We start from the raw sequence: 24531 nt of genomic DNA, 5'->3' as shown, positions 1-24531 counted from the left end.
ATAATAAGAGGTAGTCATTTTCTAGCCAATTGAGAAATAAGGTGCTAGAAGAAAGATCCTTTAGGGCCTGATCCTACCATCCTTATTCATGATAAGTAGCATCTTACTACGCAAGTAATCCCACTGATTGTCTGCAAAGACATATTGATTCTTAAATATTTATTTTTTGTTTAAAACCAATGTTTAGGGTGAACAAATTTCAGCCCATGTATTACTTGTGAACTGCAAACTGAAAGAGGCATTTTAATGGGGCTACTCACAGAATAAAATATTATTCAGCATGAATACTGATACAGTAGTAGAATCATGGTCTAGGAATCTGGAAGATATCCTATTCTTCACTTCACTTTTTTTTTTGTACTTCTGATAATTGCTGGTGGGGCTACTGCCAGCATAATGGATTTGTTTGTTGCAATATAAAAGTGGTTCCATTTTAGTGGTGGGTGGGAATATGATGATCCCTATATGTATATACCAGACTGTAGCATGTAATTCTGCATGCAAGCGGTTTGAAACCTGTGTAAAACCTATGCAATGTATATACGTCCTATATATCTGAAATGGTAGAACTTCCATTAGCTGGCTCTATACATTTTGTGTGTAATTGAGAAGGGTTCAGCTTATTCAGTGAGATAAGGTGTATGGTGAAGAATTCAAAGATAATCATTTTTCATAGATGTTACACAGCTTTCATAGATGATCAAAACAACAAGATTTAAAAAAACAAAACAAAACGGTGCAAAAACTATGTTCTAAATACATAGTTAGGTACCAAAATACGCAACCGAAATTAAATGCTGAGAACCCACTTGTTCTCGCTGAAATCAGCTGCTGGGTGCACAACGCTTTTGAAAATCAGGGCCCCTGGGTATGTCTATACCACAGCTGGGTGGCCAGATTCCCAGTGTGGACAGACAGACTTGTGTTAGCTCTGCTCGAGCTAGTATGCTAAAAATAGCAGTGTGGAGGTTATAGCATAGGCAGGGGCTGAGGCTAGCTGCCTGAGTCTATGCCTGCTGAACTCCTGGGTCTGAACTTGTGTGGCTAGCCCAAGTCGCATCTGCACTGCGACATCCACGCTGCCATTGATAGTGCACTAGCTTGAGCAGAGCTCGTGCAAGTCTGTCTGCCAGGGCTGGGAATCACAGCTGCAGTATAGATGTACACTTATTTGGATGCCTAAGTATGGATTTAGGACTCCAAATTTAGGTACCTATTTTTGAAACTCTTGGACAAAATGTCCTACAAGCAAACATAATCCTTCAGAAGTATACCTGCTGTGTGACTTCTAAACTGCTTTTTTCATTCTGCCATTGTTTAAATTTCTCAAGTGCTTCATCCACAGTAATTGTCCCCTTCTTCACCTTTTCCTGCAAAAGGATCAGTTCTTCCTGTCCAGAAGGGATGCTGTGTCTCAAAGTGGTATAGGTGGAAGTGTCCGTTCGAACTCTGTCTGTAGTTATCAAGTATAAAAAGGAGTTTAAAAAAGGCACAGATGGTTAAATCATTTTTAAAACTGTTTTTCTTTTCAATGAAAGCTCATTTTGAGCAAGAGCATGTGAGCAGCAAATCTGTAAGGAGATGGCAATTAATCTTTACCATCTTAACCGTGTTTACAGCCAAGCTCTATAGAGAAACATGCAATGAGCTATTTGCTACTGTTCTTTTGAAATTGTGTGAAGTAGTGTGTCCTGGTGAATAAAACTTTCAAACTCATTGCCATTTGCCTGATTGGTTCACTCTTCGTTAAATTAAGTTTATGTAGCAACTCCTCTTTTGAGATAGTGCCGTACCATTAACTAATTATGAAATTCCACAGAATTCAAAAGGGAGTCCTGACATAAAAGAGCTGCCATATTGGGTCAGACGATGGTTCATTTTGCCCAGTATCCTGTCTCCAATCGTAGCCTGTACAAGAGCTTCAGGGAGAGTGTACAGAACAAGGCAATTATGGAGTGATCCACCCCTGTATTCCATTCCTGGCTTCTGGCAGGCAGAGCTTTAGGGTTGCATCCCTGACCATTGTGGCCAAGAGCCATTTATATCATATGTAGACATATTATATCAGTGCCAAGTTATTTGCTTTATAAACCATGACATTACTTGGAGATAGGAGTGGAAAATCCCAAATTCCAATTAATATCCATTTTCCTCACTCCCCAAATTCCCATCAATATCCATTTTCCTCTCCCCCCAGATTCACATATCATATTTCCCAATAGCTTGTGCTGAGAGTAGGTTAGAAGCTGTTTTGAATTTTCATATAATGCACTCAACTATAATAATCAGAAAATATGCAGGGTCAAAGAGGAATCTTTTAATTTCTACGTAGCCTCATCGGACTAGGTTCTAACTAATCCTTATGCAGGTGTGCAGTTGAAGAGAAGTAATATGGAACTCTGTGCTGCCACCCTCACAGTTTAGCCCATACATTCTTAGTATTCTCAGCTATTGGAATGGTTGCCTGGGGGCAAAGGCAGCTGGGAGTAGGTTAACGCAGCCCAGAGGCTGCTTTGATTTTTTGAGGGATACTGAAACAGCTCTCTGTCAGCCCCAGAATCAGGGAACTAAAAAAGGTGGCATAATGCCACTGCTGCTCTCCTCTCCTCAGCTCCTACACAGAATGCAGCTAGGCTGAATCTCCGAATTGGAGCCATAGTATTTGTCTTTACCTACATGTAAGCTTTTAATTGATTATGCCTGATTCCTTACTGTGCCTGCATGACATCCTTTTATTCTACATGAGGGATGACCAGCTGTGCAAAGGGAAATATACCTTGATGAAGAGGAAAAAAGTCATTATTGAGCCCCATTCTGCTCTTTTTCAAGAATATCAAGTACCAGTATACACTGGCCATGAATCTCCACCACTTTGCATCTCTGATAATAATTTACATTTGTTCTAAGAGAGTGCAAATGACTATACCGGACGCCAGGCAGTGGGAAAAAAATCAAACCTAAAACTTCTTAGGGGAATAACTTTGTAGGGATTACACTAGCAATGTTCCATTACTAAACATTGCAGTTATTTAATCATTACCCAGAAACTTTCTATATTTCAACACTTTTTTTTTAAAATGAATTTAGTGCTTGCAAAAAGTGACACTAACAGCACTGGCAAGAGGCGTTCTCTGTTTATTCACTGGACAGACAACTGTAATGCAGCTTCCCTACTCTGCTTCAACTAATATGTCCTAATCCTGACCTAGAGGGGCTATTTCCTGGAAGGATAATTCAGTCTCAACTCCATGTTCATTCATTTAACAATAATGCTAGTTATGCTAGGATACCAATTAATGCCACTTGCAGTGGCAATTTAGTGATATGGACTCTTCTCAAATAGCAATTGGGCTGGGACCAGCAACTCATTTTACATGGGTCACAAAGCAGCCATGAGATAAGCTCTGGTAAATTGCTATTGACTCAGGAAGGTTAGAACTGGTGCACAGCATACATATGAGCCACCCAGTTCCTCCTTTTTTTAGTTTTAATCATTATAGCGAAAGCTGACAGAAAAGTGCAAAGCCATTTTTGCTTTTTCATATCTTTCCAAAAAGCTTTCATAAAGCTCCTCACTGATTTGCTTTGTTAAAATAATAATTCTTATTTATTTGAATTGATTTTTAAAAGCTGAAGAACTATTGGGGATTTAGATCATCTTGGTAGGAAAAAAAGATATTAAATCATCCAAGAAAAAAATCAAGCCAGAGCAAAACTCTCAGTCATATTAAGGATCATCAAGACCATTACAATAGCAAAATGAGGTTCCACACCTTGCTTCCTGAAAGCATAGTACATCTTCTCATTATCACTCTGAGTTCTGGTGGTCTTTTGCTGAAACACTGCAACAAAATAAAAAATGTTAGGAAGTTGGTCACAATTACACAATAAGGAGATAGCTCAATGCTTATCAGAACTTCAGTGTCCTGCAAGGTAATTTTGGACCTTTGAAAGTAAGCTGGAAGAGAAAAAAAACTCTCTCAATGTATAATAGAAGCATTTCTGGAATGTGCTTATGTGAAAGAAGAATGCACAAAAAAGGATGCTGTGCAAAGGAAATTGGATGCCAAAGTGATATAGAGTAGTTGGAAGACTCAATGACAAAGCAGAATCAGCTTCAAGTAGTTGAAGTCCAAAGAATGAACTCTTTTGCAAGCACAAGAAGGTGCAGGAACAAATCTAGATATTTACCAAAGAGAAGAGTAAAAAGGTCTGAAATGTGCATAGACTCAGTGCAAGTGAAGAGCAAAACACACAGGGGGAAAAAACCAACAACTTCTATTGGAGGATGTCTGGATGTGCTTTGCCAGTAACAGAGAGAAAAGACAGTACCAGGAAGAAACATGTATTCTGCCTTCCATTCAGGTTCATTCAGAGAGACCAGAAAAGAAAAGCTAGTTCTTCATAGTGGAAAAAGTTGCACAAAATCACAAAAGGAACAGGAAGCCTGTTTATAATGAAAGGATTCCAGATCATAGCAGCCTGTTAAAAGCTTTTGAAAAGCAGACCCCCTGAACACAAATGGGCAAGGAATCTTTTAATTGTGACCAGAGTAAGGGAGGATGACCAATGAAGAATGTCCATAGGTGTGTAGTAACTGTGCTTGTTATGACAAAAAAACCCACCTATGGATTCCTTCGTTAGCCTTTGCTGGAAGGAAGAGCACCTTTGTAAAGCATTGAGAAGGGATTATTTGTCCTCTTTAAGACCGCTGTAATTTTGCGACCTGAAAACCTTAGCACCACTACTAGTTAATCTGCCACAAGAACTATTAAGAGTGCACAAGCTGTTAGTACTGCAGCTCTCCTAATAACAGAGTTTTAAAACCGTACGTCTGCGTGTGTTTGGATTTAGCTTGCACTCGACAACACAGCTACTGACTACAAAAATACCCAGATCTTTCCTATGAAACTCTGTGGAGAAGAAAAACTTTTTGTACATGTCTATATTTAATCTTTTTTAATCTGATTTTTCTTTTAACCCTTTTTTGTAGATATGTCATTTTACTACTAATTTGCAAAGTTGTTTTGTTGCATAGAGAGACATGATTTTAGCCAGCCACAGAGTGCCCACATATTATGGTAAAGGGTATGTTAGAAAATAATAATAGTAAATAATAAATAGACACATTGTCACATTAGCGACATAATTTGTATTACAATGTTTACAATTGCTAAACATCATGGGCCTGTTTTGGAGCTCAGTTAAACTGGTGCACATATTGAGTTCCATTGATGTGAATGGAATTGCTCCACTGAAGTCAATAGAATTAACATTGAGAGATCGGAATTTGGACCCAAGAGTGAAAGGTGTAGTGCAACATTTAAAAACTTGTCTGAAACCAAGGAACTCCTGAATTTTAATTCCATCTCTGGCACACATTCCGTTTATTGCACTGGACAGGTCATTTAACGTTTCTGCCTTAGTTTTCCAACCTGTAAAATAGGGCATAATTGTTGGCTGCCTCACATGGCGAACTGAGATGATTAATTAAACCATGTTTTTAAAGTATTTTGGAGATAGACAACATTTATGTTAGTGCTATGTACTATTATTCATAATAGTACACAGAAGAAAGCAATCTAAATGAACATGAATTAATAGCAATTGCTAATGTTTGTTTGTCCTTTCCTAATTACCGGCAATTACAATTTAGTTGGTTTCTTAATCAGAAACAAAATTAAGATGCAGTAAATGAATGCTGCAGTTTACATATGATATCTGCACAATACATAGTGCCCAATTAATAACGTATGTAATACAACTATATAAAAAAGAATGTGTAGTCACATAGAATTCTAAGGATAAAGCATTTGAGTCCGCATCCTACGAACATTTAAAGTGCGTAATTTTACTCATGTGAACAGACACACTGACTTCAGTGGGACTATTTAAGTGCATATATAGTGCATTTAATTGTGGGCCTGTAGCCTTAGAATTGAGGGCACTCAGCACCTTTTCAGAATCAGATCCTATGCAGCAAAGCTTTTAAGCACATGCTTATCTTTAAGCATGAGTACCCCTAATGAAGCCAATATACTTCGGTATTTTCAAGGCCTCTATTTATTTCATCTTAACATTTTCATATTCTAGAAATTGATAGCCAGACCTGTAAGAATCTAATCTCCTCCCGTTTTATATCATCCAGGAGCTTTTCCATTATGAGACAATCCCATACTCTTCTAAGACACAGTATACTGTCAGGGGGCTCCTTTCTCATCCAAAGCACTGCCAAAACGCAGATCTGATGCTGTCAAAAGGTGTGAGCAATTTTTTGTTATTGAGCGGATAGATCTTTTTATTTGTAAGCCCCCAAAGTTTTACTAATAGATCCGTGCGTAATTTCTCTTTTGTTCTGTCCACGATGAAGTTTAAGATAATTGACTAATATTCCTGTGCTTAGGAATTTTTCTACCAAATATAGCTTAAGGCATGAGTTGTCTGACTCATCTCTGTAGATTTCCATTAAAGGAGAGGTTGTCAGGTACCACTTTAATAGCACTTATTATTTTCTTTTATAGTTACACATATGAAAGAGGAGCTGCTGTATGGCAAATAAGAGACCACAGCTCTAGGAGCCAGATCCAAAGACTAATAAAGACAAAGGAAAGATTACCATTGGCATCAGTGGGCTTTGAATCAAGACCACAGGGAATTCTCTTATCTAAAACTTTTCCCACTTATTAATATAATTACATTTGTCTTCTATGGCAAGTGTTGGTATAATTAATATTTGAAGTTGTTATTAATATTAGAGACCACCTGACTAATTTAACCATGAATTCCTTTATGAACTCCAGCATGATCAAATAGGATCTGACAAAGAACCTTCAGATTCATGGCTCTCTTTGTATCTGCTGACTTTAGCAAAAACCCAATTTTCTTCCTCTAAGGCCTTCCTTTCTTATCTCCTCGCCCCTCCTTGCTTACTAGCAGAACAGTGGGAAGGGTTGTGCTTGTTTCCTTTTAAGACAGTTTTTCTTTATCTTGTTACTGCAGCTGTTTATTTTATCAGCTACTTTTTGAACCATACATCCTTCCCACACGACAAGCAATAGCTAGGTTATATGTCTTACTCTCACGACCTTCTTTTATTTACTGATTAGGACCTTTTCCTTACTAGTGACAAATAATAAAGCAAATATATTATTTCCTTAACCAAAAAAACTAACTTTAATTCTTTTATTTTCTTAGTTATTCCTACAGCAAGTTTAATAAAAGGTCATTATATAGTTTTGAAATTATGCCCTGGGAGGCTATAACCTTTCAAATCTCGGTGAATGGTCTCTTAAAGCCTACCTCTGTCAAGAATGTGAAATAAAATGTTTTAATTGTGTACAGTTAGATACTAGTATTATATCTGTATTGAAAACTCTTTATAGTGTCTGTGTCCGTTTTTTTCTTCCCTCTAATTACTGCCCCTCCTCTTTACAGGTTGACTGTTTTAATTTTTTCACATTTGTTAAACATGGGATGAGTATGTCCTGGGGGGGAATTGCTGTTAGAGAAGAATCGTTATCTAGTCCCAGAATTTTAAAATGGATGGAGACCCTTTTCAGTAAGTTTCAGGTGTTTTAATAAGAACGTTATATATCGTAAAAGGTTACTGAAATCTTCCTGCTTCATCTTAGTGTCATAGAATCACAGGATTAGAAGGGACATCTAGTCTAACCTCCTCCCAAGACTCAGGATTTGTTTTGTCTAAACCATCCAAGACAGATGGCTATCCAGCGTCCTTTTGGAAGCCTCCAGTGAAGGAACTTTCATTACCTTCATCTAGTGTTCACGACTGCCCCCATCTTACAATATTATCAAGGCCTATTACATATACCGCCTGCACTATATCATTTCCTTTAATTAACCCTGATGATCTTATTACACTAAATATGTTGTAAAATAGAAAATTGCAATACTTCTAATATCTTTATGGGGATTTCTAGTGGAAGGATTTGAAAGAAGAAACAAACTTTACAGAGAATGGTCATTTCTGCCATTAAATATTTTAAAAATCTTTTCAGTAAAGGCTCATAATTTGCTTCATGTAATTTTTCCAAAAGGGAGGTAATATTAAATGTTAATACAAATATATTTGCCCAGTGGATTTTAAAGTTTTTTTGTAAAGATTTTTGGGTATCCTAGTTTAACTGTCTTTGCTATATATCATCATCTTGATTTATCTTTCTTTTGTTATTATTTTTTCAGGTATCTTATACCAAAGATGAATAAAACATGGCTTTTCCTAGCATTAACCTTTAATATTTTTGTTTTGTGAACTTTATTGGATAATATTTTAATCTATTTAAGTTAACATGCTCTTATGTATGTTTGATCATTACATTCTGACTTACCCACTAATAATGCAATTATTGTAGTTTCTTGCTGCTGCTGTCAGGTTTTCCCTGTGAGGAGCAAAATGTCAATTCCTTGTTTGTGAATGAGACTAAGGATAAAGTGTGGGGAGGGACCAGAGCAGAGTTATCTTTGTCCAAATAAAAGTGACAAATTATGTCCTTGCATTAAGCACACCATTTCCATAGATGAAAACAGAACCTGTGCATGTGCATTTTGGGATAGAATTTGTTCCCAAAGTTTTACACATGCTACTGTGGGGTTATTTATGTTACCAAACATATGAAATTATCTAAGAGGCATATATTCTTACTAGGGACATTTACTTATAGTGTAGCAGGCCAGGCCTCAGTGCCATTTAAGCTCAGAACTCAGGCTTTGCACATGTGTGTGGAGTGGAAGTCATGAAGGGAGTGCCCCTGTACCGCAGGATAGGTCTTCAGATCGACCTTGCACAGAGTGGTAAGGAAGGTGCTGATGGAAGCAAGCCAAGCGAGTGGCCGGAAGTTCCATACTTTTGGGAATGTAATTCCAGCACACTGCACCAGTGTTGTGAATACACTAAAAAACTGGATCAACACACAGGCTTTTCCAATGACCAGGAATGGCCCTAGTGGTTTTGCCAGCCAGGATAAATTTTGGATTTTGGTGCCACCCTCAAAACAAGCAGCTGAGTAAAAAGCAAATGAACCAAAATGACCAGCAGAGAAAAACAAAACAAAAAACCCAGCTGAGTAGTATGGAGCCCCCTGAACATTGGCACTCAGGGTGACTGCCCTGCTTGCCCACCCTAGAAGTGGCCCTATTGAGACTCATCCCTAGCTTCAGTTTAGAGGGTTAGATTTCACCTCTTTGACCTTTACCTCCATCAAGCCCACCTAGTCCAGCTGAAGCATTTTCTCTATTGTGGGCTTTTTCTCCCATTCGTATGTATAGGGTTCTTGGTGTTTAAAGGATTTTTCCTTTTTAAAGTAGGGGACAAGAGACTAACCACAACATAGAGGTGAAATTGTGATTACTACTGCATAAAAAGGCGTCTGTACTCTATTTTCTACCAGTATTGTTAAATCAATAGCTTGGGGTGTGAGAATTAAGAGCAGAGTTTCTAACAAAATCATCAATAGGGGAAATGAAGTGAGTCCAGGATGGGTACTCTCAACAATATCCCTGATTGGGAAGTACTTTAATTGATAGGCTTTGAGTTTTCTGCTGAGCTTTGAAATGCTGGAGTAATCAGAAATGGAATTAGTCTTCCAGCTGTTGAAAGTAAAATCATTAAAACCACTCTGCATCTTGCTGAAATGATTTCAGCTGGCAACAAATGCTCCATGTGGGAGAACTAAGTGAAAACAAATTAGTCCAATTTTTTGAATGACTGAAAAGATGTACAAGCATAATGCTATACAATGGTCACAAACAGAGATGAATCAAGCAATTTGTTCTACCACCCATATGTTGTAATACAGGGTGGGCAAACATTTTGGCCCAAGGGCCACATCTAGGTATGGAAATTGTAAAGTGGGCCATGAATTCTCACAAAATTGGGGGTTGGGGTGCGGGGTCTCCAGCTGGGGGTGCGAACTCTGGGGTGGGGCTGGAGATGAAGGGTTGGGGGTGCAGGAAGGTGCTCCGGGCTGGGACTGAGGGGTTTGGAGGATGGGAGGGGGGATCAGGGCTGGGGCAGGGGGCTGGGGCGCAGGAGGGGTGCAGGCTCAAGGTGGCTCTTACCTCAAGCAGCTCCAAGAAGCAGCGGCATGTCCTCCTCCGGCTCCTATGCGGAGGCGCAGCCAGACAGCTCTGCGCGCTGCCCCGTCCGCAGGCGCTGCCCCTGCAACTCCCAATGGCCACAGTTCCCTGGCTGCCCTGACACCTAGGAGCTGGAGCGGGGACATGTTGCTACTTTCAGGAGCTGCACAGAGCGGGGCAAGCCCCCGACTCCACTCCCTGGTGAGAGTTTGAGGGCTGGATTAAAACATCTGGAGGGCTGGATGCAGCCCTCGGGCCGCAGTTTGCCCACCCTTGTTGTAACCTCTGGAATATGGTTGAACTACTATACGGGGAAGGGCTTGCTTGTGTGACAGGGGGAAATTATTCTGTCCTTTCCCACATAAAGAAGAATAAAAAAAGGTGCAAAGGGCATCAGTAAAGCAAACCCTCATTTTGATGGCCAAGATATCATACTTGAGTTCCATCCAAGGCAGGGTGTCTATTTTCTGAGCCTCTCTGCTTTGGGTAATTCAAGTAAGAAGCTATGCATTTCCATTACACTTATTTATCCAACCTGTACCTACAACAATCTCCAAGATACTACATAGATGGCCCTTTCAATTTATATTCATATTATGGCTGATAAATGCCCACACATGCCTTAATGTAAAAAAAACCCAGAAAGCCAATTTAAACTATAAATGAAAAACCAATACACTTTACACTCAATACATAAATACATATATCCCAGAGAAAACCTATGTCAAAATGGTTAAGTTAAGATTGAGAGTACTTGTCACTAGTTTAGGGTACAATGCATTACAGGAATGAAATCATCCCCTCCCCCAAAGCATTATAAACCCTAAAAATTCAGTTTTCCAGGTTCAATTTAAAAAGAAATACAAACATAGTAAGTATGAAAATGCACAGATAGTGCACTTAAATAACCTTAACTCTGCCCTACAGTCACATTATGCATTAACCATATGTTTATGATTAAGACATTTCAGAGTTTGTAATCTCAGATTAGATTACCCTGATCTCTAAAGAAACATTATATTTTTAACTCCCCTCCTCCTCCCCCCCAGTTATAAGACAGTTAAAATTGTTTAGATGCACTAGCTCCATTTCTGTAACATATATGGAATTCTTTTAGGTATGTACTATAATCCAATTAACTCTCCCATGTAAGGAAAGCTGGAGAGCAAAAAGCAGATGTAAGCAGATTCCAGCAGGAAAACAGAAAACAAATACTTGAAAGCATGACTGCAATGATGCCTTGGAAAAATGCCAAATGCCAGGGTTGCAGATTTACAGAATCCACAGGACCCTGATTAAGATGAAAGGGGCAGTTCACACATGTCAGACTTATTGTTTTGGCTCTGCAGATGCAGGCAGGAAATATTACACTATTTCAACCTTGAAAACTTTCGTGAAATTGTGCTCTTGAGGACGAATGTGACTGAGTCAGAAAATCAGCATAATGTCACCTATTCAACGCTTTCAGTAAAATACACACATGAAGCAGCAGAAGGAGACAAAATGGTGGATATCATTCATCTGAAATCAGCTTGATCAGGGTTATTCAAGTTGCATTTATTTGTCAACTTCACTGAGTCTGGTCTTAGTAGGCTACCTATAACAAGAACTGCATTGCTTAAGAAACATTGATAATTACTAAACACAAAATTTGAAAAAAATTCTACACTGGGATACAGGGCTAAATGGTAGCATGAGTTAATTTATGCACCAAGATTTTACTTCTTAATATCAACATTCACATTTTAACTAGGTCACCAATCAGGATAAGTTTGTTAGTTTCAAACTTATCCTTACTCAATATCTGGTCACATCATAAAACAATTACACAATTAACTACAATGACTGCATCTGATCAAGAGTAGGCCAAGAATGAAAAAGAAGGGGTAGGTTACAAATCAGTGTTATGGAGCATTGATAGACGTATGTACAGAATTATTTTTAGCTTTACTTAGTGTAATTATTTTATTACTTAAAGATCATCCCAGGTGTGCATAGCATTTAGAAAAATAAAACTGACAAGTCTCTTACCTGGGAGAGATTAAAATCTAAATTAGACAAAATACAGCAAGGGATGTCAGTAAACAGAGAACAGCAAGCAGGAAATATGGAAGAATGAGGGTTGACACAGTTAGGGGTCATGAGTTATACTGACTGTTATGTTTAATTCTATTAATTAATCAATTCACTTGACTGTTTTCCCCAGCATTCTCTTATTGCTGGAAAACCCAGCAATAAGAGAATACTGGGGAAAACAGCCAAGTGGATTGATTAATTATTTGAATGTGACATTAAATTGCTGGGTGCTAATTACTTGCTAGGCAAGAAACCACTCCAAGAACTCTTGCTCTGCAGCTTCTATTAGTAGGTAAACATATGCTAGAAGTTGGAAGACCTCTCACAGTGCATTTCAGGAATATTAGGTTCATTATGAAAATGGAACAATTAACTAAGCCTAAAACTTCGGATACATTTATTAGGCTTTGGAGTCCCATTTTTCTTGCCCGGAGAGAAGTGATACTGTATGAATTTGCTTTGAACATTATTCTATGTATATCTACAGCTATAGCTTCTTCATTGCTAGTGTCTGAAAAACTGCAATAAAACACAGTGGACTGAGATCTCCTTTCTGGTGCATGGCATATTTTTGCATGGGAGGAAATTACATCTAATTACAATGGGAGGAAATTACATCTAATCGTGTCAACACACATCAAGAAAATAAATTTTAGCAAAATAAAAAAGTCTCATTCTCCTGTCATGAGTAGGGCATTTGTGTGTGTGCACACCATGCTCATCTTCTGTGTGTGCTGCAGAAAAAGGGAGTGTGGCACTCCAAAAGGACAAACAGTAAAGGCAAAATCCCTTACGCAGTATGGGCTTGAACCAAAGTCTGTTGAAGTCAATGGGAGTCTTTTCAATAACTTCACTGGGGGATGATCAGGTCTTATGTTCCCCTCTGTAAAGGGGTTTAGTCACTGCAGGAACTCCTCCTTGTGGCCAGAAGTGGTGTAGTGGCTGTCTTTCCATATGGCACCCCCTGCCAATGGTCACTTTGGTGGTCTCTCTTTTTGCAACTTGGTCCTCTGGCCAGGTCATGCTTTAGTCAATCCCCTCCGGGATAACAGAATCCAACCCATCATTAATCCAATGACTGTAGAGCAGATCTGCCTGTCTCTGGGCTCCATGGTCATTAAACCTCATACCTCAGGGGGTTTCACCACATCTTCCTTGGTGGCTGGTAGCGGAACCTCTACTCTGGGTTTCCGTTCATGGACCCTGCAGCTAGCAGCCAAGGTCTACTCCCTCAGAGTCCTTCCTGTCTCTCTGGACCACATTTTATTTCTTTTATCCCCTTCCCCCACCCCCGAGACTGACTGCAGACTCTCTCCTTCAGCACTTACTACTACTACTTCTTCTTCTTGAGTTTGTGGAGCAGCAGACTCACTTCCTGAATCTATGACTGCCATTCACTGTTAGCTCAGCCATAAAGACAGATGAAATTAGCTAGCCTTACCTCTTTCGTGACTCCGAAGACAGGCACACAGAAAGCTGCTCCTGCTCTACCCATTCCTTCTTCTTTGGAGCTGTCAGTATACATTTGACAATAGTGTCTCCATGTATCACAGATACACTATTTGCTAAATCTTGTACATTTATCATTCTTCTCCTTTGTTTATTATATAATTCCATTTCTATCTTGGGGGGGATGGATTTCCAGTGATTGTGTATTTTCCCTTTGCTATAGAGTTTGACCTTTCTTAAGCCCTTCTTTTCATTGACATCCTTTACCCACTTCTTTACACTACTTGCATGAGGAATTTTGAGTTTTTGTCCTACCCAGTCTCCAGTTAATCCCCAACAGTACATATTAGTGTAGAGTTATCTTCACTACCATCTAATGCTTTAGACCAAAAGCTTAAGTCTAGGATCTTCATTCTAAGAGTAAAAACAATGAGGAGTACTTGTGGCACCTTAGAGACTAACAAATTTATTTGGGCATAAGCTTTTATGGGCTAAAACCCACTTCATTTGATGCATGGAGTGGAAAATACAGTAGGAAGATACATATACACACACACAGAGAGTACATGGAAAGATGGGGGTTGCCTTACCAATTCTAACAAGACAGCTCAATTAAAGTGGGCTATTATCAGCAGGAGGAAAAATCACTTTTGTAGTGGTAATCAGGGTGACCCATTTCAAACAGTTGACAAGAAGGTGTGAGTAACAGTCGGGGGAAAATTAGCATGGGGAAATAGTTTTTAGTTTGTGAAATGACTCATCCACTCCCAGTCTTTATTGGCCTAATTTGATGGTGTCCAGTTTGCAAATTAATTCCAGTTCTGCAGTTTCTCGTTGGAGTCTGTTTTTGAAGTTTTTTTGTTGAATTGCCACTTTTAAGTCTGTAATTCAGTGTCCAGGGAGGTTGAAGTGTTCTCCGTCTGATTTTTGAATGTTATAATTCTTGACATCTGATTTGTGTCCATTTATTCTTTTGCGTAGAGACTATCTTGTTTGGCCAATGTACATGGCAGAGGGGCATTGACAGGCATTTCTCTAGCTGTTACCTGCATTTCACACACAAGTGTAGTAATGAAGACACCACATGCTATACCCAATGCCTGTGCTTGGATACTGTTTAGTTTTCTCAGATTTGTTTTTGATGCTGACCTGAAGGCCTGGTAGCCACACTCAATATTAGGTCTGTTTAGAACTCTGTTTAGCACTATCACTGTTTTTTTTAATCTGCTCCCCTGGAGGTTCCAGATATACTTTTAAGTAAGTTGATTCTCCCCTTTGGACTTATCTATAATATTTGTAATATGGTCCCTATCAAATATCACAGCTAAGAAATTTTTCCACTATACTTATCTGCTGGTCATATATATAATATAATGTTACCTCTTTTTGAATCTTCCAATCCAAGTTGTGAGGATCATTCCTTTAGTTTTATCAATGGAGAACTTGAAACCCCACCTATTTCCCCATTCTAAACTACTCTGAAGTGCATCGTTGATTCTTTTGGTGGCATTTTCAAGATTTCTGCTTTTGATCCATATGGCACAGTCCTCAGAAAATACTGTAATGCCTATTCCTGCACTCGTCTCCTTTGATAGGTCATTTATTACGATTTTAATAAGGGTTAGGCTAATGACACTCCCCTGTGGAGTTCCATTTGTAATGGAATATATGGTGGAAAAGGCCTTTGGTATCTGGTCTTTTATATTCTTTTGCTTAGAAAATCTCTTATCTATCTATACATTCTTCCTACATTACCCATAGTTGCCACTTTTTACAAAGTCCCTCTCTTCATTGTAGGCTTTTTCTATGTCCAAGAAGGTTCCAATGTTCTCACTGGTTTTCAAGCTTTTATATGTTTCTGTCTCTATCAGTACAATGTGGTCAGTCACACTCCTACTTCTTCTGAACGCACTTTGTGTTCCATCTAGGAGCCTAGTCCTTTCTAGGCATATTACTAATGTGTCTGTCATCATTTTTTCATAGTTGTACCTATATATGCTGCGAGGGTAATTGGTCTGTATGCCTCAGGCCCAAAGTGCATGTTGCTTGGTTTCTTCACTGGGACAATAATCACGTTTCCAGATAGATATTTTCCCTTTCTTCTATATGCTATTGTTTAATTTTAGTATTATCCTCAGGCTTTCATCACCTAGTATGAAGTATTTGAGAATTTCAAAACTTATTTTGTCCTTGCCTCGTGTAGTGCTTTTGCTCCTTTTCATCACTTTTTGGAGGTCCTGAATACGGAATTTTTCATTTAAAATAAGATTGACACCTTCCTCCCACCTATTCATTATGTCATAATTATCATTAAGGAATGTTCTTTTCCTTTCCCTAATTTCTATCCCCTGAGCCTCATCATTACTGACTTTTTGAAACATGGTGGCCAAAATTTCTGCTTTTTCTTTGTTGGAGCTTATTACTCTATGACCTTCCACTGCAAGGCTTTGTGTTGCTCTTATTCTTATTCCATTCATTTTCTGAAATTGTTTGTGTACCTCTGATGTATTGATATCTTTACTTTACTTTCCCGCAGATTTCTTCCAGCTTTTTCTTTTCGTCCTTTTTATAGCTCTATGTGCAAGTACCTTACTTTTTTTAATACGTCATTAAGTCCTCACCATTTAGTGTAGCTTTTGCTTCTTATATGCCTTGTTCCTTTCCTTAATTAACTGTAAACATTCCTTGTTCCACCACAGTACGCTTTTCTATCTTTTATAAAGGTTGGTATCCTAGGAATAGCTAGGCTGGCTGTCTTTATAATTTCCTTAGTAATATTACTACAGAATTCCTCAGTATCCTCACTGATACACTGCATGCCCACGTGTTCCTCATGTTAAATAGTTTCCAATTTGATTTTTTTTCGGTTTCAAGAGGGGTATTAGTCTTGTCTTTGTATTTCCTTTTCCTGGATATCTAATGAATGTCAGGAACTGGTCACTACCCATTTCATCCTCTCTGTAAATTTCCTAGATGCATTTGCTTGCTCTGTTACTAGAAACTATTCCCAGGTCTTGGCAAGAAAGGCTTCAGTCTGCTGCAGTGAACCTGGTAGGTTTTCCACCATGTAATATTACTAAATTATTATCTTCAAAAAAATTGCTCTAGGACATTTTCCATTCTTATAATTTTTCCAACTTTCCCACAATCTGTTGGGATTGTTCAGATCACTGCAGATAATACATGGGCATGTAACATCCGCAGTTAATTCTTTCAGTTCTATAGTCTAGTTTTCTGCAGGGGTTATAAACATTATGTAGTTTGAGAGATGCAGAGCTGTTTTGTGTCAGTATCTCAACAGCATTATACTTGATATTTAACTTTAACTCTAAATCAAGGTAGTTTAGATTCTCCTTAACAAAAGGTGTAGACACCCCCACCCTTTCCTATTTCTCTAGCATGTCTATATATGCCAAATCTTGGATTTTTTTAGTCTAGTTTTTCTATTTGCCAAACCTCTGTTATGCATAGTACATCAGGCTTTGTTTTCATTTCATTTCATAACATTTCTTTAATTCCTGCCCATGTGCGATAAGACTGTGTGCATTCCAGATAAAAATAGTTACCCCCATTCTTGTAACCTTCAATACTTCCTTCACTTAGGAAAGTATGGGAGATGTTCCTCTGATAAATTGGTAGTTCATAGTTACTTTTCAGCAGCTTTAACTATAAGTCTCATTTTCTCTGTTTTCTTTCCTGTCTGAAAGAAGTACCATGTATGCCTTCAGTCACAGATGCAATTTCTTTTTCTATACGTAGTATATCATCTCCTTTTGCCCCAATGTCACTCATTACTTTCTTCTCAGTATTTTGTTGCTTGGAAATCCCTGCCCCCAACTGGGTATTATTTTTCTCTCCAGGTGTCTCCTAGCAGCTTCTGCATATGAGATGTTAATGATGTTGTTTTTTATATTCCTTTAGCTTACTTTGCCTCTGTACATTCTCCATATGCTGAGCTGTGTTTTCCTTCACAGTTACAACATTTTTGTTCTGTCCCTTCCTCATAATTATCATATGAATGGTCTCCTCCACACTTGCTGCATATTAATTTCCCTTTGCAATTATTTGCTAAGTGACCAAATCTTTGACACCTGTCGCATCTACCCTGTTTGTTTCAGTTAGGAATCCAGGTAGCTAACTGTTCATTTTTAGCTTTCTTAGCACCTTTGTCTTGTCTTAAGGAGCTTTCCTATTTGTTCTTTGTTTTTGCATTCCACTAATAAGACTCCATGAGGTAGTTTCCCAGATCTTACTATATCTCCAACACCTTTTTTGAACCATTCAGCAATCATCAGGTGATTGACATACCCTATCTTTATCTTGGGCTTTTACTGTTATATAATGTTCTCCCATGTCCCATTCCTGTCTTCCCACTTGCAGTTCTTTCTGCTGGTTCTAAAGAATCTATCCTTTTCTTTTTCCTTGTTTTCAACCAATCTTCCTCAATGCTTTCCCTATCCACATTTTCTAGCCTGGTTTGAGTATCATTTGTTATCACTTCCATCTCTCCCCAACCAGCAGTTTAGCCTGACCAGCTTTCCACTTCAGCCCCAGCAAGAGAACCAGCCACATCTATCCAAATCCCCTAAGCCTCTTCATGCTACAAACTTCCTACCTTTATAATCACCACCCATCCCCGTCCCAGTTGGGCTTTGGTCATCCATTAAGCCTCTCTCTCTCTCTCTCCTCTCTCTCAGGTGCTGTCAGGTATGTTATTTGGCCTCTCAGGCCCACATTAACCCCTTCAGAGCCTGTGTGGAGTACACACCTCATCACACCCACCAAAGCAGTTCAAAAAGTGAGAAAATAGGAAGTTTCAGCAATTCCTAGTTTCAAATTACTCCTATTCCTCTCCACAAATATTATTGCTAGCATGTGGTCACTTCTGCTGAGAGATAGTTAAAGGCACACAGTACTTGCAGATGGATCAGAAAGAAAACAAAATTATGTCTTATTTGGGATATGAATCTATTAGTCCCAGATCCACAAAAGGACTTAGGAACTTGCACCCCCAGATTTAGGTGCATATGTCCCCAATTTAGATGCTATTGCAATTCACAAAACTCCCTCTTGGCTGCTGTTTAACTCAGTAGATGCTCAAATTCACTCCGTGCCTAAATTTCCACTGTAAAAGTTCCCAGGGCACCTAAGTTTTCACCTCTGGACATGCACCTGACTGCCAGAGGCAGATGTCTGAATATTTAAGTGCCAGCACAATCTTTGAAGCTGGTCAAGATAGGCCTTCCCCTTGCCTATCTCACTTCTGGGACTCAATCCACTAAGGGTGCTTGGAGCATGTCTAACTCTACCCAAAATGGCCATTCCCCACTGTGCTTGATGAGGCAAAGGACTTGAACAGGGGTCTCCCACCTCTCAGGCAAGTGCCTTATCCACAGGGTTATGTGTCTTTCTCTCTCTAGCCCAATTAATATTTAATTATTTAATACAAAGTAATATTTTTTTCCCCAGAGGACTGATGAAACTGCACCCTTTTTTGCGTCCGATGGACTCCTCAGCTTTCAATCACAGTAGTGCATCCTAAAAATGTTTCCTCCCATTGCACCTTTTCAGTAGATTTCTTAAGGCCCCAAAGTTTGCTCATCTAAAATCTAATCTTAGTTTACCAATCTAGCCAATAAAGTTAGCATACCAATTTACAAGCAGAATAAAAAATCCCCATTCTAGCCAGTAAAACTACTAGAGCATTAAACAATCTCAGTGCTTAGTATAATAGAGATCTCTCACACTGGAACTGATTGCTATAGTTACAAGAAATCTGTTGTTTCTTGAGTCTCTAAGGTGCTGGAAATGAGGGATTTTTACAGCATTTGGGTGAACACTGCCTGTTCCTTATATGGAATATTCCTGTTCTCCGAAAACCCAACCACCAGTTGCTGCATGTGGTGCAAATTCATTTGGTTTTGATGAGATGCTAGAGTGCAACTTGTACTCTATTCTGGAATAGATTTTGGAATATTGTTCCACTACTGACTTTTTGGCTTGAAATTTGTCCCAGGGACAGCTACTTCTAGATGCTAAAATGTTTTCATGTACTTGGGGGGACTGTATGGCTCCAGGGATATGTAATGAGACACAGACTACAGCATGTCACTGGTTGGGTGAAGTAGAATAGTAAAAGCCTTTGCCCCCTGAGAGCTCTTTAAAGACACAAATGAAACAAGTTTGTGGCTTCATTCTAGTTCCTGCTGGACCAGGTGTCCACATAACAAACGACACTGATGACAATTAGCACCCTCATTGGTCGGTTCAGCAAGGAGGCAAATGACTGCTCAATGAGGGATACTTAATGTATCACCTCAACCCTTGAGGCAGTCCTCAAAAGTCTGAGTTGGGGCACACTGCTGGGCATTGTGGGAAAGCTTGCACCTGTTGTGAGGATAAATTGAGAAAATTGGGTTCCAGGGCTGTTAATCTGGCACTTATAATGAGCATTGTAATTTCACTGTAAAATAAAAACAAAATCCCTTAATACATTTATTTAACAACTGTTTTGACAGCACATAGCTGGAAACATATTGAAATAACCTGGTAAGGAATATTAAGAATTTAAGGAACGGAGAGGGAGCACACAGGGAATGCGCACCATCTGGACAAAGCGCTATTTGGCACCACTCTGCAGCTTCATCTTTTGATGAACTTTTCATATAAAGACAGAATATTTACACTGGTGTGTACTAAACAACAAGCAGGGATACACTCAACTGTTTATTAAAGATGCAGTATGTTTAGTGGAGTGTTCAGTATAGAAGTTCACATGTTCAGTATAATCTGGCAAAAAATTACAGGAAATTAAGAGAAACCTTATTAGAACTCATAATGATTTTAAAAAATAATGAGGGGAATCTCCGAGCTGAAGGGTCATAAAAACATTAAATTACAGATCTCTTTACTTTCATCTGCTGGGAGACACAGGGCCGAGATACTCAACTTGTATACATTATTACAGTTCTGTGGAAGTCAATGGAGCGATGCCAATTTACACCATCTGAACATCTGACCATCATCCTTCAAAGCGTAGTCCTACTCTGAAAAGTGGCTGTGTATAAATGGTATCATGGGTTCCTATGTTAATTGCCTCTAAATCAACAAATCCCAAATTGTGGTCTGCAGAGCACTTGTTGGTGATCTATGGAAAGCTGGTTAGTCACATATTTCTCCAGTCCAGTGAGTCACAATCTTGTTTCTGGCTGCTTCTAAAGTTATGCTTTTTTAATATGGCTGCAGGTATGGGGAAACCTGTGGGTGAGGCTCAGTGAAAGCGTGGATAGAAGCCATAACTGATGTAGAACAGGCTCTATCGTGTTGAGGCCTGGGTTGAATTATTGTAGGCAAAGTCCTCATAGGGTCACCTTGTTGGTAGTTCAGGGAACAATGGGGATACTGCTCCAGGACCTGACTGACCCATTCCATCTGCCCGTTAGCCTGAGTGGGCTCCACGCTAAGGAACTAAAAAATTCATGCCAAAAGTGGGAGATGAAGTGTGGGCCTCGGTCTGATACGCTACTGGTTGGCAGACTGTGGAACTAGAAAAGAGGCACGCTGTTTCCTGGAGAGAAGAGATTTTGTGGCAAGAAACAAATTGTACCATCTTGATCAGGAGGTCGACCATGACTAGTATCACCATGCACCCATGAGAGCAGGGCAGCTCCACAAGGAAATCTAGAGACACGGTGGACCAAGGCTGGGGTGGCGTGAGGAAGGGGTAGAGAAGACCAAGTGATTTTGAGCATGGGTTCTTCTGTGAGCCCAAAGGTCGCAGAATTTAATGTATTTCTTGAAAATAAGAGCTGTCACTGGGCGCCTCTGTCACTACCTGGTGTACTTCACTGCCTGGTCAGTTTGTGTGCTCGCATGGGCCCAAACACACACCAGGTTATTATCTTTCACCACAGTGTGTATTTATTCTTTTTTTACAAAGTAACAGAGTGTAAAGCAAGCTTACAGCGAGAGGAGGCTTCCATGACACCTTCACTCCTCAGCCCAGGCTCACGCTCTGAGTGCCCCTTCTGAGCTTCCCCTTGCTTCCTGTTCCATCCGATTACCTCATTAGCCCAGAGATCATCAACTAGGTATGCACAATTCCACAACAGAAAGCGTATAATTGGCTTCAATTAACCCTGCACTCTTCCCAGCGCTGAAGCAGGTGATTGGGGTACTACACATAGTACCCTGTCACAAGAACTCAAACCTGGCCACGAGAAACTCTATGAAATCAAGCCCTGCATTTTAGACTGGCCAAAGTGCCCAGCAGGCAGCATGTCATCAGACAGTTTTAAAGTCTGGAGTCCAGGCTGTACTTGCAGGGACATAAATGGCGGTATATGCTATTTGATCATTTCTCAATGAGTGAGCACCATAAACAGAAACTGGGCCCTGAATAAACGTTTGCCTACATGGAATGCTACTGACTTCAAGAAGGATCTACTTGTGGAATGGCCTCCCTCTTGGCTGGCATCAGGACTGAATGTGAAGGGCTCTCCTAAGCTAATAGCATGCATCTCTACTGTTTGATCTTAAGAAGCAGACTCTGTAAGTGGTAGCAGTGACAGACTTGTATCCTCTCTGGATGCGCTATAGAAGAGGAGAACACACACTGACCAGTAGGTTACTTACTTCCTGTTGACAGGGGATGGTCATCCTGAGCATCTGAAGGCCACAACAATTCAGAATCCTGGACAAGCCCCCACTAACCCACACTCACCACTGGGCTACACCTGTCCAGTCCACAATACAGGATCAGGGCCTTGGCGATAATACTTTACATTTAAATAACATTGTTTAGCTAAAGTTTCCCAAAGTGATCTACCTAGTAAATTTCACACAAAAAATACATTGCAACCTCACTATTCTTTCCAAATCAAGCACTCAGAAGTTAGGGGATGCTGTAATTAAGCTTGCCCATGCAACACACCTGTGAGGTAAACTGTGGTGTTATTCCCATTTTACAGATGGGAAACTGAGGCACAGAGATGAAGGTCAAAATTATCCACTGATTTTGAATGTCAATTTGAGACACGAGGAGCCAATTTTTCAGAGTACCTAGCATTACATAGCACTTTATACATTCAAAGCACAGCTCCCAGTTACTTCTGTTGTAAATGTGAGCACTCAGCACTTCTGAAGATCAGGCCCCTGATCTCAAGTTGGGTTAGAAAAAGAGGAACACACAATTAGTGACCACCTGTGAATAGTCTGGTTTAAGTGACTTGCTCACCACCACACAGAAACTTTGTGTCAGAAACAGGGATAGAATCTAACTCTTCAGAGCAGCATTCAACCGTGTTAAACATGAGACCGTCCCTTCTATTACTACAATCCCATGTCTTATTCAGTATAGATCTTCCATTTTGCTGCAACTAATGATGCAAAGGTCCTACAGACAACAGTACTCAATCTTGATTTATCCCAAGAGCAGGGTCAAATAGGCCTGTGGACTGAATCACCCAGGGGTCCCGTGGGAAAAAAATGTGATCGTGTAATTGATGCATATGGACAAGGGGGCCAAATTAAGGTTGTACCAACAACCTTAATTCTGGCATTTCCTAACTTTTGAGGGCTTGAATTTGCAACTTTAATAATGTTCTTTTAACACAGCTTTGAGGTTTGTTTGTTTTTTTTTAAAAAACCAACTGACAAAACAAATTCCATCTTGTGACATCATATTGATACCCACATTGCTGTTCATCAGCAGGGTTGGAACCATTTAATCCATCACACAAACCTCTGCCATTACAGCTAATGGAGCAACTGACAGCAGTTGTTCCCCACATGGCTCCCAGTCGCATTCTCCTTGCCCAGCCAGTCCCAATCCTCCCCCTTCCAACTCACAGTCACAATTTCTCTCCCTCCTCCAGTCCCAGGCTCATAAGACTCCTGGTCCCAATCTACTCCTTTCCTTTCCTAAAGATCCAGTTTTTATCCCCTCTGCATTTGAATCAGATGAATCAGAATTCCTTCTCTTCACTAACTAGATGCTAGTCAGTCAGTCCCTACTCCACAGCATGGGGGCACTATAGCATTTCAAAGAACTCTCTTTCAACATGGGCAAAACAATGTATTTTTCCCCATCTTCATTTTCCAAAACAGCTGAACCATTTTGGCTGATTTTTTTTAAAAATATGCAGCTTGAGGCAGACACCCAGCACAGAAAAGGTCATCTCAAATGGTTAAAGTTTTTAAAGTTTGGCCAAGTTATAAGGAACTGAAATCAGGGTCTTATAATGGAAAGTGTTGGATAACCTTAATAAGAGGTGGTGCTACCAGCCCTGCCTTTAAGAAAGGCAAGACATTTGTTATAGTTTTCTTGCCATTATTGGATAAATGTAAGGTTATGTCCTTAATAAAGAGAATGGGGAATTTAAATGAAACATACCACAAGAATCTTATCTTCCAAGTCCTGTCTCAGAGAATACAAGATGGAAGAAAATTAGTTTTCTAATTAAGTGATGACTTTCTAGGAAATTAGTAAAAAGAAAAGGAGTACTTGTGGCACCTTAGAGACTAACCAATTTATTAGAGCATAAGCTTTCGTGAGCTACAGCTCACTTCCTCAGATGAGGAATGCATCTGATGCATCTGAGGAAGTGAGCTGTAGCTCACGAAAGCTTATGCTCTAATAAATTGGTTAGTCTCTAAGGTGCCACAAGTACTCCATTTCTTTTTGCGAATACAGACTAACACGGCTGTTACTCTGAAACCTAGGAAATTAGTGCAATTCTTTTACATCCAGCTAAATTCTGAGAAACCTAGAGGGAAACCACTGAGGTTAAGGATACCAACAACCTTTCATAATAGCTCTGTAAAAGAAAAGATCCTTTTGGCGAATGTGGTGCAGATGCAGAATATTCAGTGTAGCAAAATGGCTTTTCTTTACATAGCACTTAAGAGTTC

At 39.5% G+C, this 24531-nt stretch overlaps 1 protein-coding gene across 1 annotated transcript in view; it reads right to left on the bottom strand.

The window, feature by feature from the left end:
- BANK1 (B cell scaffold protein with ankyrin repeats 1) overlaps nt 1-24531 on the bottom strand; it is a 298828-nt gene that overhangs the window by 21049 nt on the left and 253248 nt on the right. Inside the window, exons 12-13 of the mRNA XM_073340798.2 lie at nt 3774-3842; nt 1275-1453 (exon numbers count right to left, since the gene is read on the bottom strand). Coding sequence (XP_073196899.1) covers nt 1275-1453; nt 3774-3842 — 248 coding nt within the window. The remainder of the gene's footprint in view (nt 1-1274; nt 1454-3773; nt 3843-24531) is intronic.

This window comes from Lepidochelys kempii, chromosome 4, assembly GCF_965140285.1.
Source record: "Lepidochelys kempii isolate rLepKem1 chromosome 4, rLepKem1.hap1, whole genome shotgun sequence".
In the NCBI taxonomy this organism is placed as follows: Eukaryota; Metazoa; Chordata; order Testudines; family Cheloniidae; genus Lepidochelys; species Lepidochelys kempii.
Note: the sequence above shows the minus strand (reverse complement) of the source record. Positions and strands in the feature narration are given on the sequence as shown.